The 19089-nt window shown below is 35.7% G+C and overlaps 1 protein-coding gene across 1 annotated transcript in view; it reads left to right on the top strand.

Annotated features, from left to right (window-relative positions):
* Positions 1-17589, top strand: part of mylk5 (myosin, light chain kinase 5) — a 54076-nt gene extending 36487 nt beyond the window's left edge. The window contains exons 2-17 of the mRNA XM_073818506.1: positions 2179-2328; positions 3343-3495; positions 4950-5156; positions 5635-5670; positions 7568-7695; positions 9059-9212; positions 9301-9609; positions 10319-10418; positions 10816-11019; positions 11200-11417; positions 12689-12812; positions 12906-13058; positions 13157-13289; positions 16752-16836; positions 17046-17168; positions 17251-17589. Of these exons, the coding sequence (XP_073674607.1) occupies positions 2179-2328; positions 3343-3495; positions 4950-5156; positions 5635-5670; positions 7568-7695; positions 9059-9212; positions 9301-9609; positions 10319-10418; positions 10816-11019; positions 11200-11417; positions 12689-12812; positions 12906-13058; positions 13157-13289; positions 16752-16836; positions 17046-17168; positions 17251-17468 (2495 nt within the window). The 3' untranslated portion in view covers positions 17469-17589. The remainder of the gene's footprint in view (positions 1-2178; positions 2329-3342; positions 3496-4949; positions 5157-5634; positions 5671-7567; positions 7696-9058; positions 9213-9300; positions 9610-10318; positions 10419-10815; positions 11020-11199; positions 11418-12688; positions 12813-12905; positions 13059-13156; positions 13290-16751; positions 16837-17045; positions 17169-17250) is intronic.
* Positions 17590-19089: the final 1500 nt, after the last annotated feature.

Here is a 19089-nt window from a genome sequence, read left to right as displayed (position 1 = left end):
CAGCATTATAAGAACTACCTCACACGATGGAAATCATCTTTGGAAAAAAATTATTTGAAATGTAATTCGATTATTTAGTTTGGCTCACGTCCCATTATATTACATGGAGAGGGCGGGGTTTATGACCTATACTGCAGCCAGCCACCGGGGGGCGATCGAAAACTTTTGGCTTTACTTTTCAGGACACCTACGGCACACCTGGGTACATTAATCAATAAAACTGAGTAGAAATAAGTTGTTTTGGTTATTCTAATCTAAATATATACTTGAAACTAGTAGCATAGAAAATGTTTTCAAAACATGCACATTGTGGAATGGTTTCCTTTGCTGCTCTATAAACCCAGTGAATACTAAGGAGACCATGGTTTCTGTGTGAACTGATTATTTTGTAGACATCTTTTGAAAATTAAACAATTGCATGAGTTTGAGGAAGATAAAATTAACTTTTTAAATTATTTTTTTTAAAGGAAGTCAGTGTTGCGTTAATATATATACTTTTTTGTTAAAATAAAAATAAAAATACCTAATTATGAGAAGTGCCCTTTATTTCACTTGAGCCCCTGCCCCTCAAAATGTCTGTGCACGTCCCTGGTTAGGGCCGTAACTATTAATGATCGCAACTATTACGTAATAGTCGCTGTTATGTTAGTATTAGCCTATTTTTCAGTGTTTTTTTTGCAAACACCAGATTTATATAAGAAGGAGGAAATGATGGTGTTTGAGACTCATGGTATGTCATGTCCATGTACACAACTGTTATTATTCAACTATGCCAAGGTAAATACAGTTTTCCATTCTATGGCACCTTTAAAGAGTAATTTTAAGGGTTAGTTCACTTCCAGAATAAAAGATTCCTGACAATTTACTCACCCCTGTGTCATCTGAAATCTCATGTCTTTCTTTCTTTAGTCAAAAAGAAATGAAGGTTTTTGAGGAAAACATTCCAGGACTTTTCTTCATATAGTGGACTTCGATGACATTAATGGGTTGAAGGTCCAAATTGCAGTTTCAATGCAGCTTCAAAGACCTCTATACAATCCCAGTTGAGGAATAAGGGTCTTATCTAGTGAAACGACTGGTCATTTTCTTAAAAATTAATATTTATATTAACTTTTTAACCACAAATGCTCATCTTGCACTAGCTCTGCATTACGTATGGACGTCTTCATGCATTACACCAGTGGTTCTCAATCCTGGTCCTGGGGACCCACTGCTCTGCACATTTTGTGTTGCTGGCTGCGTCCCAATTCGCATACTATCCGTCCTAAATAGTATTCAAAAATAGAATTAGTATGTCCCAAATCGTAGTATGTTTAAAAAAGTATTCCAAAGATTCCCGGATGGTCTACTACTTAACTTCGGAATTCGAAGTGCGGATCAATGCACACTCTAGCGGCTAATATTGCCCACAACACATTGCGCGGTGAACGAGGATTCGATTAGAACTACAAACACGCATAAAAAGTGTTAAAAAACTACAAACATGGAGGATATGCGCGACCAACGGACAGGTAGAGAAATGGGTTTGAGTGATAAATAATCAGTCTGTAACCTGATAAAAAAATATTTTATTAATGTTATCCGCGTTATATTTCATGTGCAGAAACATTATGAACTTTTATAATGATAGGTTTGGTCATTAACGTTTAAAGGACCAGGATTGAAAACCACTGCATTACACAATCATTTTGGAAAGGTCACGCATGGTTAGTTCTTCATCTAGGTTCAAAAAGTTAGGGTAAAAAACTTTTTCCACCAACTTCATAATCGTCCAACATCATAATTTTACCTTTTTTTGCATGTTCACTTTATAAATACTCACACGTGACCTGTGTGAGGTCGAGCTAGTGCAAAAATTTATTTTAGAAAATGACTAATTGTTTCTCTACACGAGACCCTTATACCTCAGCTGGGATCTTGTAGAGCCCTTTGAAGCATCATTGAAACTGCACTGAAACCTTCAACCCATTGAAGTCCACTATATGGAGAAAAATCCTGGAATGTTTTCCTCAAAATCCTTAATTTCTTTTCGACTGAAGAAAGAAAGATATGAACATGAAGTCACTTCCTACTGCGATGCGTTACAAACACAGTGCTGCAAGAGGAAAAACATACCTCAATATTGTTTAATAAAAAAAAATATGACTAATCTCACTCTGCTTTCTTCTGTCAAACTAGTGAGTGGTAAACACAGCCATACTAGTGGTCTGGATCCACCTCATTTTACTGAGCCCCTTGAAGACTGTATAGTGGATGAAGGAAATGACATCACACTGAAAGGGACTATCACAGGGAGCCAGCCAATCAATATTTCCTGGCTTCATAATGGTGAGTTCAGTTTGTTATTGTTGTAGTTTTATACTGATTTTGCTACTTAGAACATCTGAGTCTGAGTATGAATACAGTGGTGGTCAAAATGATTAGAACACTAGTATTTTCAACAACTAAAAATGTCAGTTATTTTTTAAGGCAGTTATTTATATCTTTTGCTGTAGTGTATTAGTAGCAGATATGAATGTTTGGAAATGTAAATTAATATTTCATACTGACACACTACAGCAAAATATATAACTGACTAGTGCAAATACTAGTGTTCTAAGAATTTTGGCTACCACTGTATGTACACTAACTATAAATAAACTGGATATATAATTACAGTATGTGTATGCATTTGTTGTTTTCATTTGCAAGTTCCTGCTTCCTACAGGGAATGGAAAAATCCCTATCGGATGCAAAATGCACTTTTACATGGTGTTTGCATATAAATGTGTCTTAGCAGTATGTGGACACAACCACCCTACAATGATAAAAATCCATTCACTACTTTTTTTAATCCCCCAAAAAACTAAACAGTCTCCATTATCAAGTCATTTTGATTTTTTGAGTAGTAAGCACGGCCGCTGACAAACTGTCCTGTATTAACATATTTCTGCCCTTTGCCAGTTATACGCTGTCCATTATTTTTTTTGCGCTCGAGCAGCTGTAGCGACAACAATGTTTAGTAACCAATGCGAGTGTTTTGAGTTGGATGTAAAAGTGAACATAACAGTCTTGCGCCACCAAATACACACAAAAAAAACAGAAGAGAGGGGTGGAGTGAGCAGTTGCTCATTATCATTTAAAGAGATAGCACCGAAACGGGTCGCTGTAAACAGAGCTGTATTTGACAAGGTAAAAAGGGTGTTGTTTTACACGACCATTGTTGCAGACATTTTATGACCCTAAAGAATCAAACCAATTGTGTAAAATAGGCATCTGATCTAATTTATCTATTCCTAATGCCATAAAGTCACTCTTTCTCTACCTTTGTTTCCCTCTTTTTGTCCATTTGTACCACAACAGGTGAGGCTGTGCTGTTTGGTAAATCCTCATTAGTAGATGGAGTGGTGACTTTGGTAATTAGAGAATGTCTCCCGGAGGATGCCGGGGCTTTTACATGTGTGGCCGAAAACACAGCAGGAAAAACATCCAGCAGTGCAGCAGTGTGTATTAGAGGTAAGTATAAACTCTAAATCAACCTTAGTCTAAAGTGTAATGTATAGCTCTTTGACAAGAGCCATAAATGTCTATTAAAAGTACACTACCAGTCAAACGTTTTTGAACAGTAGTCTCTTCTCCTCAGAAAGCCTGTTTTTATTTCATCCAAAGTTCAGCAAAAGCAGTACGATTCTGCAATATTTTTACTATTTAAAACAACTGCTTTTTATTTGAATATATTTTGAAATGTAAATTATTTCTGTGATTACAATGCTGATTTTTTTGCATCATTACTCCAGTCACATGATCCTTCAGAAATCATTCTAATATTCTGATTTGCTGCTCAGGAAAACATTATTATTATTATTATTATTATTATTATTATTATTATGTTGACAACAGCTGAGTATAATTTGTTCAGGTTTCTTTGATGAATAGAAAGTTCAGAAGAACAGCATTTATATGAATTAGACATAAATCTTTTGTAACATTATAAATGTCTAAATAAATGGTATAGTGCATAATGTTACAAATGCTAATCTTCGGATTTTTCTATTTATCAAAGAATCCTGAAAAAGTGCACTCAGCTGCTTTAAATATTGTTAATAATATTAATAAAAACAAATCAGCTTATTAGAATGATTTCTAAAGTATCATGTGACACTGAAGACTGGAGTAATGATGCTGAAATTTAAGCTTTGATAACAGGAATAAATTACATTTTAAGAACTATATTAAAATAGAAAACCGTTATTTTAATTAGTGAAAATATTTCAAAATTGTACTGTTTTTGCAGTACTTTGGATCAAATAAATGCAGGCTCTGTGAGCAGAAGAGACTTCTTTAAAAAACATTACAAATCTTCCTGTTCAAAAACTTTTAACTTCATGTGTATGGGACAGTTTCATTTAGGGCTGTCAAACGATTAATCGCATCCAAAATAAAAGTTTATGATTACATACTATATGTGTGTGTACCTTGTGTATATATTATGTATATATAAATACACACACATACATGTTTATTAAAGAAAAATATTTTAGATTTAAATATAAAACATTTATATTTTTGTATATAATCTAAATTAAATACAAGTATAACTATTCATACATATAAATATTTGTTTTAATCTATGCATGTATGTGTGTGTATTTATATATTCATAATAAATATACACAGTAAACACACATTTAGTATGTAAACAAACTTTTATTTTGGATGCGATTAATCGTGATTAATCGTTTGACAGCCCTAGTTTAATTTTTTAGCACAGTGCATGTATTTCTGTTTACATATTTTAAAGAGGTGTGAACAGGATTATCAATGTTAATTACCTTGTGTAATGCCTGTCTCACTCTTTCTCTCTCTCTCATTTAATTATTTACTTCCTTTTGCTCCTGATACTCACATGCAACCACACCATATTCTCCCTCTGTCTCTCTTCAAACCAAAACAAACCGGATCAACTCCAGACTATGAAACAATTATTGGGATCCGTAATATTACCACATCTCACTCTCACCCTAATTCCTCTCATCCTCACACTCCTGCCACACCAAGCGGGTTCTTAAACTCATCTCAGTCCGTCCCAGATGACATGAGTGTTTTTAAAGGCCTACAGTCACCACAAATACCTCAGACAGGAAGTCCTATAACAAGCTCTCCAGCACTTAAGAGAGGTATGTCGCAAACAATAGCCCTGCCCATGCACAAAGTAATCTCATGCATTCAAATGTTGGAAATGTCATTTAAAAACAATTTTGGAGGAACAATTTTGTTCCTCCAAAGCTCACATATCACAGTCATTAGGCTGGTGTCACTTGCTAATACTGTTTTATTTAAAATCTAAACACTCTATGTAATTATTACACATAGTTTATGTAATGCTTATATAACAAGCTAGCTCTATACAAAAATATAAACATAAGAAACATCCAAATGTAAAAAGAGCATATCCTGACTGATTGACATACTAATGGTTTTGTTATGTTGAGCATTTCCTCATTAATTTGTTGAATATTTTTCTTAGACACCCACACCTGATCACTTGACTCCTCCCTTGTATGATAGGCAAAGCGTATGTTATCTCCTGCATGCTCTTTAACACAAAAGCAACCTAACCGACAGCTGATTCTTTACATATTTGTCTTGTTACAGAAGTGCTTGTCAAAAGAAGGAGCAGCTCCAGTACAGGTAAGATCATCAGCATGTCTGTCTGGCACTTTCAGTTCTACATTTGCTCCTTTTAAGCTCTTTGAGTCATACCATTTACTTGTTCTTACCCTCTTCTTCCATACTGTAACTTCATATTGTTGTTGCATTTTTGGATTCTAGTGATTCTTTCAAGTGATTCTCATGTCTTAAGGGCCATATGATCTATACCCTCCCACACAAACACCCACACCTGCTTTTCTTAATAGTCTAATCGCAAAATGTTTTTAATGCATTTTGTCTGGAATTGCGAGTTAAAGTATAACCACTGTGACCTGCTTCAAAAAGGAGTCATTTGCAGTAAAACAAAGATTGCTCCGAGCAGTCTGTGTTTCACTCCGCTGATCTTAACTTCCAGATTGTCTGGCTCCTTCAGAGTCTGTTAGTGTTGTACACAGTACAACAGGAAGTAGTCTTATGTGTCCTAACTACTAATGTTTATCTTTAATCCTTTTAAAGACTGTAATCCTTGTTGTCCAAAGCAATAATCTTCATAAAACCTACCATTCCTCGAAAAACCTTTAACATCAACATTTAACATCAAATTTGGTGTGTATTTATATCTTACAGATGCAGTACAGACCAAAAGTTTGGACACACCTTCTCATTCAAAGAGTTTTCTTTATTTTCATGACTATGAAAATTGTAGATTCACACTGAAGGCATCAAAACTATGAATTAACACATGTGGAATTATATTTAATTCTATAAAATATTTAATTATATATATATATATATATATATATATATATATATATATACTTCTGCACAACACAACTGATGGTCCCAACCCCATTTATAAGGCAAGAAATCCCACTTATTAAACCTGACAGGGCACACCTGTGAATTGAAAACCATTTCAGGTGACTACCTCTTGAAGCTCATCAAGAGAATGCCAAGAGCCCGCAAAGCAGTAATCAAAGCAAAAGGTGGCTACTTTGAAGAACCTAGAATATGACATATTTTCAGTTGTTTCACACTTTTTTGTTATGTATATAATTCCACACGTGTTAATTCATACTTTTGATGCCTTCAGTGTGAATCTACAATTTTCATGGTCATGAAAATAAAGAAAACTTTGGTTCAAAGGTATGTCCAAACTTTTGGTCTGTACTGTAGATAAACAGTTTAATCTTAGCACAAACTGGTTTAAAAATAAGAATTTCTCAGATTATGAGCATCAAAACACTCCACGTCATAAGATGTTGTCATAATTGTTATCATTTCTTTGGTACTTCTTTTTGTAATTGGGTTGGGCACTTCAGCACTGAATGCTGGGTGATTTTTTCAGTGTTTTGATCGTCCATGTAAAACACACTGTTATCTGTGGTCAGTCTGTATTAATAATAGGCCTGTTTAAGGACCATGAGGTCATTAGCAACAGACTTTTATCAAGCTGGCCAAGTTCAGCTAAGTGTGTTAATTTGAATAATTGCAGTTTCACAGTTTGCTTTCATATTTATCACATACACAGTATATGCAACAGCCTTCCTGTAGTTCAAATAGAGCATGGTTCAATTTCCAGGAAAGGCAAGAACTGATAAAAACGGATATCTTGAATGCAGTGTAAGTTGCTTTAGATAGAAGCATCTGCCAAATGCATGAACGCAAATATGGTCTAAATTTTAATATCTGTACTGTATGAAAGAAAGGTCATTGGTTTTCTCATAGAATAATGTTTTGTGCAAAAGAAATTAGTTTGAATGTAATATACAAAATTATATATACTATAAATTGAAGAAAAAGTAGTTTATATTGTCCTATTTTTTTGAATTTCTATTCTAATCAAAAGTCTGTTTTCTCTGCATTTAATCTTTTTGTTGCCTAGATGAATTTGTGACATTTGTGATTCTCAGCACCTGTGTTTTTGTGTTTACAGCACCTCCCCTGCAGTTTGTAGATCCATTAGATCGTCTGGAGGTGCATGTTGGAGAGGCGGCCCATTTGAAGTGTGTGTTCAAAGGCAGCTCTTCTGTAGCTTCTTGCTGGGTCTATAACAGAAAAGAGGTAAAGAAGAACTACAGTTGTCAATTTATTGCATTCATTTATTAAATTAGTTATCATAATGCTGTTAAAGCACTCACACTGACCTAGACCTGGGGCTGGTTACGGGCTGGTTTAGACTAATCTTAAATGTTAGCCATTAATTTTTTTTCTTTGAAACTGGTCCAAAAATTTATTAGCCTAGGTTAAATCCAAAATATAAGACTGATAATCCCTTACTTAACTGCTAATTGGTCAAACTAGTTCTTAAGACACTATCTTAACAGAGAGGCTAAGTTCATGCAACTGGCCCCAGTACGTCATCTTACATTTCAAACAGTTGAGTTGACGAACATGTTCTAGGGCCGATATAGTCCATAAATGCAGCTATGTGCCCCTAAAATTCAAGATATTGGGGCAAAAATGCCCTGTATGAGTTTTTGTTATGTTCTTCTTTCAGACGAATAATCAAGAGTTTCATTAATAAATGTCCTGGCTCTTCCAAACTTTATAATGGCAGTGAATGGCTGTTGAGATTGTGAAGTCCAATAAAGTGCATCCATCCATCATAAAAAGCACTCCGCGAAAGTGCTCCATATTTACAAAAATATGCTAGTCTCGCAAGAACCAAGTTAGCAAACATTTTCTTTACAAATCCTTTTTTTGTACTTATAATTATAAAGCTTGGAAGAGCCAGAACATATTTTAACATGACTCTGATTGTATTCGTCTAAAATAAAAAAGTCACATACACCTAGGATGGCTCGAGGGTGAGTAAATCAGGGGATAATTTTCATTTTTGGTTAAACTATCCCTTTAATTACTGAATGAATCAGCCATTTGAAATCAAATAAATGAATGACTCAATAACTGCCACTGGCAGTTATATATTTTTTTTCTATATTTAAATAAATAATAGGGTACTTTGCCCAAAAATGAAAATTCTGTCATTTACTCACTCTCATATTGTTTCAAACCTGTATAACTTACTTTTTTTGTGGAACATGAAGGTATTTTGAAGACTGTTGGTAACTCAGCTGTTTTAGTTAGCAATGACTTTCATTGTATGAACAAAAAATGCTGAGATGTTTTATCAGCATGTTTTTATCTTCTTTTATATTTTCAGCAGTTTATGTTAGGCCATTGTAGCCTAATAAATAGATTTGATGTTGATTAAAATATTTCTTTCCAGAGCTGCACAATAATGACTTTAAATAATCTTGTGAGTGTATTTTAACAGCCAAATTTGATTTTGCGATTAATCATATTAATTAATTACCACATTATGTAATTAATTCCATTAAAATATCAGAATCGATTAATCCAGACATGTTGCATTCTGTTGGTCCTCCTGTTTGTGTGTTTATAAGGATGTGTCTTTCTGAAGGTGGTGGAAAGCTCCAAGTTTCATATCAAGTCCTGCAACGAAAGCAGTTCTCTGGTGATTTCCGAAGCCGTTCCTGAGGACTCTGGACGTTACACGATATTTGTACGAGATCGCAAAAGTTCAGCACAACACACAGTGACCCTGAATGTCATTGGTAATTTTTGGAATCATTAAGTAAAAGTTTTACGAATCCTGCGTAACCATTTGATGATTGGTGTGTTTGTGTTTGTGATTTTATCCAGACCTGCCTCAGCCTCCTGCCTCCTGTCCTGTGGCATACATCCTCTCCTCTCACTCTCTTGTTTTGTCTTGGTCTGGGCCGTCCTACGATGGCGGCAGTGCTGTAACGGGATACGTGGTCGAGGTTTGTGAAAGCCCAGGTGCAACCGACCAGTGGAGAGAGCTCACAGCTCAGTGCAAGAGCACCTCATTTAGGGTGACCTCAGGACTCAAGCCTCAAGGAGAATACTGCTTCCGGGTCAGGGCCTACAACGCTGTGGGGGTCAGCGAACCGAGCCAAGAGTCCCAGCCAATCAGGATGGAGAACCCAGGTGAGCTAGTTTTGAACTTTTTCTGAAATTATATAAAAGTTTTGATGACTTAAAGAAATAATTCACACAAAAATGAAAATGTATTCACATTCAGACTTGCTCACCATCAAAATGACAGTCCAAACAGCTGATAAAAATAAAATACATCAGTTATATCTTGTGAAGTGAAAGGCTGCATGTTTATAAGAAACAAATCCATGGTTAAGATGTTTTTACCTTCAAACTGTTGCTTCAGGCTAAAAGACGAGTTTAAAAGATTGCTTCCTCCAATGAAAATGTCATTTTATCTCAATCAAGAGAGAAATATGCACAGATTATGCACTGTTTACAAGCAAAAAAACCAGTCCAAAACAGGTCTAAACAAATATGTCAGTGGATTAAGATTTCACTAGAGGAAGCATTATTATGGAATATGGGTTTAAGTTAAAATTACTTGCATGGCCTGAGGGTAAATAGATGTTGCAAGTTTTTATTTTTGGGTGAACTATTCCTGTAATGTATCTTTTACGCTAGACCAATAGCTCTTTATTATATTTTTTCATTTAGCACACTATTTGCTTGTAATTTGAAACTAATCTCTTCCCACAATTTATGGGAACAAGGTTCAGAAACCAAATTGTAAACAGGAAGAACATGTTTAAAGTCATTACCAAAGGGTATGCAATCCATTTTAGACCCACGGTGAATGAAAGTATGCTGTCTTTCAAAGGAGAGTCGTGTGATGAGAAACCAGTGGAGTATATGACTGTGACCATCAACACTGAGGATAAACTTACTGACCACTATAATGTCCTGGAAAAGCTCGGAGTGTAAGTATCTTTATCAAACGCATGCAGCAGGTCTCATAGCTCACATTCACAGGACCTGTCAAGTATAACAAAACTTGCATGAATGCATGTTCAAACAGGCATACTTGCATCAAAAAGAGAAAACAACCCCTATACTTGAGCCTGATTCCCAGAAAAATGCAAAGCAAGATAGGTCATGGTTTGTAAACTTCATTGGAAATGACTCAGAACCTATCATTTATACGTTTAGGAGGTGATAAAAAAAAATGTTTTACTGAAAATACTGGTTTAAAGGCTGAATATCAAATCAAAACAGGATAAATGTAAAGTTAGGATATTGAGGAATAGTAATATGTTAAATATCAATTGCTTTGGGTTTCTAAGCATGCTTTAATCTTCAATTCTGAATCTTTCCCAGAGGGAAGTTTGGCCAGGTGTTTCGGATGACCCATAAGGACACGGGACGTGTATGTGCTGGAAAGTTCTACAAGGGTCGTCGGACAAAGGAGAGAGAGGCGGCGAGGAAAGAAATAGAGCTAATGAATGTCTTACACCATCCAAAACTCGTGCAGTGTCTTGCCGCATATGATAACAAGTCTGAGATGGTCATGGTAATGGAATAGTGAGTATCTTGTATGTGGGTGTTTTGAAGAGTGCAGTGTTTTACAAAAATTGGCAGAAATGAGAAACGCCAACAGGTTCAATGCATTGACTTCAATAGATTTTGTCATTATAATATTATAAACACAGCTTAATCTGTTTGTGTGTGTGTGTGTGTGTGTGTGTGTGTGTGTGTGTACAGTGTGGCTGGTGGGGAGCTGTTTGAGCGCATTGTAGATGATAGTTTTGAGCACACCGAAGTGTCCAGTGTGGGCTACATGCGTCAGATTCTGGAGGGGATTCAGTACATGCATCAGAAAAATATTATTCACCTGGACCTCAAACCTGAGAACATCGTCTGTATGGACAGAACCGGGATTCAGATCAAAATCATTGACTTTGGACTCGCTAGCAAGCTGGGTACGAATGTACTGATGATACTTTCAACACAACATCCTATGTGACCCTGGACCACAAACCAGTCATAAGGGTCCATTTTTTGTAATTGAGATTTATACATAATCTGAAAGCTTTTTAAATAAGCTTTTCATTGATGTATGGTTTGTTAGGATAGGACAATATTTGATCCAAATGTTGTCCAAATTATTTGTGGCATAAATTGATCATTTTGACCCATAAAATGTATTTTTGGCTACAAATATACATGTGCTAGTTAAGACTGGTAAAAGTACCACGGTTTTGGATATGATACCATGTTAATAACATGTTTATCTAGGCTTTATCTGAATGAAGGTAATACCATGGTGTTTTTCATAGTATAATCTAAATATAATCCATGCAAATATTTATACTGTAAACTTCAGAACTATGGTATGTAGCAAACTATTATATGCCATACTATGCTGATACACAGAACTTTTTGTTTGCAATGTTTGCAGAGTTATTATCATTAACTAAACTACAACTAACACTATTTGAAAAAAAAGTTCATTTAAATAAAGCTGAAATAAAATATGATTATAGTTGAAAAGCTTAAAACTAAAAATGACAAACTTTGCCTTGTCAACTAACTGAAATTGGTTTGTAATGTATAACAATTAATCATAAAAAGTAATAAAATAAATAACTAAAACTGAAGAAAAAACTAAATAGTAATATTTAGTAAAATAAAACCAAATAGTAATATAACAATAATACTGAACTGAAATTAAAATGAAAATATAAAAATTAGCACTAATTCAAAATCTTAATAAACTATAATCATATACGTGACGTTGTACTACAAAACCAGTCTTAAGCAGGACGGGTATATTTGTAGCAATAGCCAAAAATACATTGCATGGGTCAAAATTCTTTATTTTTTCTTGCTAAAAATTATTAGGATAATGAGTGAAGATCATGTTCCATTAAGATATTTTGTAAATTTTCTACTGTAAATATATCAAAATTTAATTTTAATTAGTAATATGTATTGCTAAGAACTTTATTTGGACAACTTTAAAGGCAGTTTTCTCAATATTTTGATTTCATTGCACCCTCAGATTCTAGATTTTTAAATTGTTGTATCTCTGCCAAATATTGTTCTATCCTAACAAACCATACATCAATTTAAAGCTTTCAGCTGATGTGTAAATCTCAATTTCAAAAAATTGACACTTATGATTGGTTTTGTGGTCCAAAGTCAAATATAAGTACTAACAAAAACAGGGAATGTTTGCTGTGTACCTTAGATCCCAACACACCTCTAAAGGTGATGCACGGCACTCCAGAGTTTGTTGCTCCAGAGGTCATCAACTTTGAGCCGGTCTGTCTGGCCACTGACATGTGGAGTATTGGGGTCATCTGCTACATCCTGTGAGTTTAAACACTATCAGTTACTTAAGCTCTTGCTGCCCTCATGTGGTGAAAAACGCCATTACATTACCTAAATCTGATTTTCTCTTGAAGGTTGAGCGGTGAATCTCCATTCCAGGGTGAAAGTGACACTGAGACTCTGAGTCTTGTGACAGCAGCGCAGTGGGAATTTGATGAAGAGAGCTTTGAAGATATCACCGACATGGCAAAGGATTTCATTAGCTCTCTGCTCAGCAAAGATGTCAGGTGCATTCATATACTTATTATACCTTACGTACACACATCACACAAATGCGTCCACACAGTTTCAGAACTCCGCGTTGAATTTTCGGACTTTCTGACAGGCGCAGGATTTCCTGTGAAGAAGCCTTGGCTCATTCCTGGTTGGCTTACACTTGTGTCGACAACACCAGCAACACCACCAAAAACCTTTCCAAAGACAAGATGAAGAAATTCCTAACTAGGCAGAAGTGGAAGGTAATTCAGAAATGTGTCCGCAGCCACACTGGCGATATTCAGATGTAAACAATAACATGGATTGCAGGGTTAATGTACTACTGAATGTGTTGTTTTGCTAAATTATGCTGTTTAAACCACGAAAAAAAAAACGTGTGGAAGCTGCTAAATCGTATAGAGAAGGACTTAGTAAACAGAAGAAGGCGCAATATTTGACAAACTAAAGTTAATGGGTGTTAAAGATACTTACAAACTGTATTAATTAAGATATTAGCCTAATATTTCACCTACCTGACTGGAAATTATAAGAACATGTATGTTGTCAAAATACTAGCCCTGGAAATCCTGGTTCAGTTTGGCCAACCACAAACGCCTTTTGTTCCTCAGACAATGTTTTGCACTCTTCTCCTTGATTTGTTATAAGTTTTTGGCAGTTTATTGTACTTCAATTGTTTTTCCTGTTCCGACTGATTAGTACAGCCCCAAACATGACAATAATTGACCATTTTCAGCAGCAATGATCAGTAAAATATGCCAGTTTCGTTTGGTTCAGTGGCATTGTTTACATTCACTTCCGCCAATATTGCCAATTAATGACGCGTCATGAAAACCCTCTATAGCAACTTTTTATCCAGGGATGCAAACAGAGGTATGGTCAAAAAGGAGTGAGATTATCGAAGCCCGTGCCCCCGCAGCAAATATCATATAATTACATTGCCACCAACCTCTGCCATCCAGGGCTCCCCCTATACACATACAAAGTTCTTTATATGAAAATACACAGATTCTGTAACATCAAAAATTTTACAGCCCTCATCCAATTTCTGCACTGTAAGTGCCTGGCTCTCATCAAATTCTCTCATTCTGCAAATGAAAAGTTGCATATTTTAGCCTCAGTGTAGCATAAAGCGACCTGACATCTATAATCAGGACGTCTGGATACCCTTTACCAGGGCTATTCAATTAGATTCATTTGAGGGCCGGATTATCGAACTGAAAATTTGAAGGGGGCCAAGGGGGTGGGGGCCGCCCTGAACTCTTTCTAGAGAGGCCTATACAATTACATTGAAATGCATATTCACTAAAATTAACTAATATTACCAACACCAGCATCTACAAAAGGTTAACATTAGTACTGTCTTTCAATCAATAAAAATAAAAAAATCACACATTTTTCTGTAATTAATCATGATTAATTGCATATTTATATATTTATATTGTCAATTTCACACTGAACCTCCAAATTAAGGTAGAAACAATGAAGTATATTTTAAATATGTGTTTAATGTCATCTTTTTACCAAGTAGCCTATTATTAATGAAGTATTGATATCAATACTGCTACTGGTGTCTCTATTAAATGAATTTTCTCTCAGTTTTACATATTAATTATGTCCATTTCAACATTACAGTATAATTGAAAGCCAATATTTTCAACATTTAATAGGCTCTGAAATATATAAAAACTTTTAATTTTGGTAATTTTAAACGATCTTCACATAAACTATAAATTGTATATACATAAACTATACAGATTATTATTGCCATATACTGGTTATAATCGTGATTTTATGTATTTTAATTTGACATAAGTGTTTGTTTACCACAAAGTATATTTTGGCCATCAAAATAACATTCAAATTGGATCATAAGAGCTTTAAAGTGCTGAAAATGGTTGTGCAAAAAGCTTGAAAGTCATTTAAAAGTGCTTAAATGTGTCTCTCAAAAGGTTGTACAAACCCTGAAATGAATACAGTAATAACATTCGACTATGCTTAAGTTGGTGTTACTTCTGGTTGTCTGACATAGCCTACATCAGCGCTGTTTATAACAGAATTCTGAGCAGAATTTGAATGATTCTCCCTAGATCTTGCAGCAAACTTAATTCATTCTGGGCGAATTCAAACACTTTTCACTGGATCTCGCAGCACTGTGCAGTGTCGCAAAATCAACTTTGGTTCTCGAGTAAAGGCTGTTCTGAGCTCGGACAAGCGTGTTTGTGTTGCGGTCCTAGCTGATAAACGTGGCGCGCTTCGGTTTCTCGTTCGTTTCGTTTGCCGTTTTATGTTTCTCATATGAAACAGTAATAGCAGCGCTTATGAGTTGAATAACGCGGTGGTCGCGCCAGTGGGACAGCTCACAAAATTTCGCCGCACCGGCAGAAAAAATTGCGACCATTTGGTCGCAGTCTGGAGCCTTACAAGCGCTTGTTAAATCTGCCGTCTATTGATGTTGCGGTCTCCGGTAGATTGTTGTTGTTCTTGGCTCTCTTGCTTTTCTTTTTTGGCTGGCCCGGGGCAGTGTTGCCGCCTAGTGGACCAACTAATTAGTGCAAAAACACTCCAACGTACCCCCCCCCCCCCCCCCCCCAACAAGAAAAACTCATTGGATCTGCACGATTCACACATGTCTCCCACACAGCCGTGAAAAAGGCGGCATCCGCCAAAAGGCGCGCCGTTTGCATCCCTGTTATCTCACAATTCTGACTTGCGAGAAGTAAACTCGCAAAAAAAGTCTGAATTGTGAGATAAAAAGTCACAAAAACCTTTTTTTATTTTTTTTTTATTCAGTGACTTAAGCAGGCTTCCACACTAACCAGACCATTGCCGATTTAACTAGCTTAATTTTTAGCATGGTTAACTAATTGCATGTTGTTATATGTACAACCAGAGTTAATACACACATTAAAAGTTTATTTTTAGTCGGAATAAGGCAATACTTCTTATTTTTAAAATATAATGTAATCATATCAGTGTATTTCCGACAGCCTGAGATATAAAATTAGATACAATTGTATTTTCGGACAGCTAGCCCTGGTGTTGTACGCATGCTCCTAAAGACAGGTGACACATATAGAATATATGAAATAACCTCCATATATAACATGCATGAAATCACCCCATAGCAGATCTATACAGGTGGAGCTGGGGAAGGTGGAGGGTTTCTGAAGCATGCTGCAACTACTATAGCAAGCACTAGCTGAGTATTTGAATGTTGAGCAGCAAGCTCATACAAAAAGAAACCAATCATCTCCGCCATGTGAATAATGATGTCATTATGTCTGATTGAGTTTGTACCTATCGGACTGCGCCATCTAGAGCTTCGTGACAGAACTTTATATTAATTGGACTCCTCTGCATTGTTTTTGTGTCTACATAACAAACTTCATTCTCCTCTTATATATGACCCTGGACCACAAAAGGTCATAGGGGTCTTTTTTTATTTATACATCATCTGAAAGCTGAATAAATAAGTTTTCCATTGATGTATGGTTTGTTAGGACAATATTTGGCTGATATACAACTATTTGAAAATCTGGTATCTGAGGGTGCAAAAAAAAAAATCTAAATAACGAGAAAATTTAAATCAATCATTTTGACCCATACAATGTATTTTTGGCTATTGCCACAAATATACCCATGCTACTTAAGACTGGTTTTGTGGTCCAGGGTCACATATTGTTTTGTTTCTGTTTTTTTTTTAGAAAACAGGCAAAGCTTTACTGGCTCTGAAGAGGATGGCTATATTGTCTAAACCAGAGGCTTCTGCAACCTTGAGCCCTGTAGATGGTGAGAAAGAAATCAAACACAAAAGTAAAATCAATTTGCTTCAGAAACCAGTGTAAAATACTATCACCAAAATAGATTGTGACTTGTGACAACTCTGACAGCTGTGGCTTGTAATATGTCTGACTGTAGATGTCAAACACTTTTTTTTATATAATGATAGATGTTTTTGCAGTTCAATAATACATTTTTCTTGCTCTTTGTTATTACAGAGACAGAGAAGGCACTGCAGACTCTTGAGCTGAAGCTTCAGTGTAAACCTGAGTTCAGTAAGACTCCATCTGACCTGACTGTCCCGCAGGGCTCCAGCGTCCAACTCGCCTGTCTCATCACAGGTTAGGACACACCGATGGCTGTCACTGACCTTGCTCAAGCCAATCTCTCATGAAATCACAGCTTCTTCTCTTCATGTTTCAGGTTACCCTGACCCTGAGGTGGTGTGGTTGAAAGACGGCGAGCTACTGGAGCTGCAAGAAGAGTGTGTGAAGGTGGATTATGAGGAGGACGGCAGCTGTACTCTCACTCTAGAGAACGTCTCTCTGCAACACAGTGGCCTGTATTCCTGCAAAGCCACTAATGCACTCGGGGAGGCACTGTGCTCTGCTACTGTTACTGTAGAGAAGAAAGTCACATGAATTCATATGGCACAAAAACACATAAATACACACATCAGACAGATTAAAATATACTGATGCAATCAATGCAGATATAATTGTGAATTCAGTGTTCAAACTGTAATTAAAAAAAGCTAATTGATGCTGTTGTCATGTATTATTAATGTTTGTGATTCATGTTTATTTTTAGGTTATATTGAACCTTGGTTAAATATCTTTGGCAGTGAGCAATTTTAGCACTGTATGTATGACCTTTCAACAGATCAAATTCTCAATTTACACAGATTCATTTCAACAAATGGGAGTCTAACAGATTTAATGAAATGTTTAATGTCAGAATAAAACAAATTCACCCATTTTCTAAATGCATTATTATTTAAATTATTATATATGACTATAAAAGTAATATTACACATATTTAAAAAATGCCATTCTACATGCCTGATATACACACTAATCTGCACATGTGCTTTTTTCCATCTTTTTCAGTCTGTGAATCTGTGAGTCATTTCATTAATTTGAATTGTATCTAATGTTATGAACTTCATTGTAATCCTCAAAACTGCTCTATGCTTTTATCACAAATTTGGTAACCAAATATATATATGCTGATGTCAATGTAAAGGAAGCCTCCTAAGACACATTTGCAGGTTTGATGATATCTGTTACCGATGCTGTACGTGCCATTTTGACAAAGTAAAGCCATATTGTGGTCGTCAGACACCAGCCATTTGCACATAAGGCCAACGTGTCCATATCAGTAACACTAAACGTTGCAGTCTCTTGTGACCACAGCATTTGTTTGAGAATGGAAGAGCAGGCATCTACTAGACTTTTAAGTGCCACATTTTCAGAAAATTCTGGTTGTGCAACAGGTATCAGACGATAAACAAATTACACCATTTATTTTCATATGCATATATATGGTTATTCAGTGCTTATTTTATGCATGATAAATGTGTTTTTAACAGGCCACATTTCAAAATAGCTGATCCTGCAAGTGATAAAGTCCCATTTCCAAATGATCTAAACATAATCCAGCATTTTGAATTGAAGAAATTAAATTTTCCCTCTCGATCGTTTGCTGTGTCATGGTAGTTTTCCTACAATTTGCATCAGCATTGTGCGGAAAAGAAATCAACAACATGTCTGTCAGAGTATGAAACAGCTTATTTTCATGTTGAACTCAGTACCACAGTGCAAGGCCCTAACCACTGTCTTGAACACTGGAGGAACCAACTTTCATTTATGCACGTACTGGCACAGAAACTTGCTGTGAACATGTCACGTGACTTGCATTAATAAATTCATTCATTATATTTGTCAGCAACAAGAGAGATATAATGTTTTTGAAGTAACTAAGCGCACAGCTAGCTTCACTGTTTGTAAAGAGTAATGCACAGATGTAGGAGGCAATTCTAAATGGTCAAATTTGTGAAAAAAAGAGAGTAGTTTCCTCTGAATGTTGGCATTTAAATATTTCTATGGTAAAACAATTGACTAATAGGCCTATGTCACGCAACAATTGAATATCGAAGAACGTCTCTGAGTGGGGAGACGGCAGTTCTGGTTAACGTTAGCTTTTTACAATGGCGGAGGCCGATAAATACCGCTGGACCAAGTCTCTCTGTAACTTGCCTGA

Source organism: Garra rufa, chromosome 1 (genome assembly GCF_049309525.1).
Source record: "Garra rufa chromosome 1, GarRuf1.0, whole genome shotgun sequence".
Lineage (NCBI taxonomy): Eukaryota > Metazoa > Chordata > Actinopteri > Cypriniformes > Cyprinidae > Garra > Garra rufa.
This window is presented reverse-complemented; position numbering and strand designations above follow the sequence as displayed.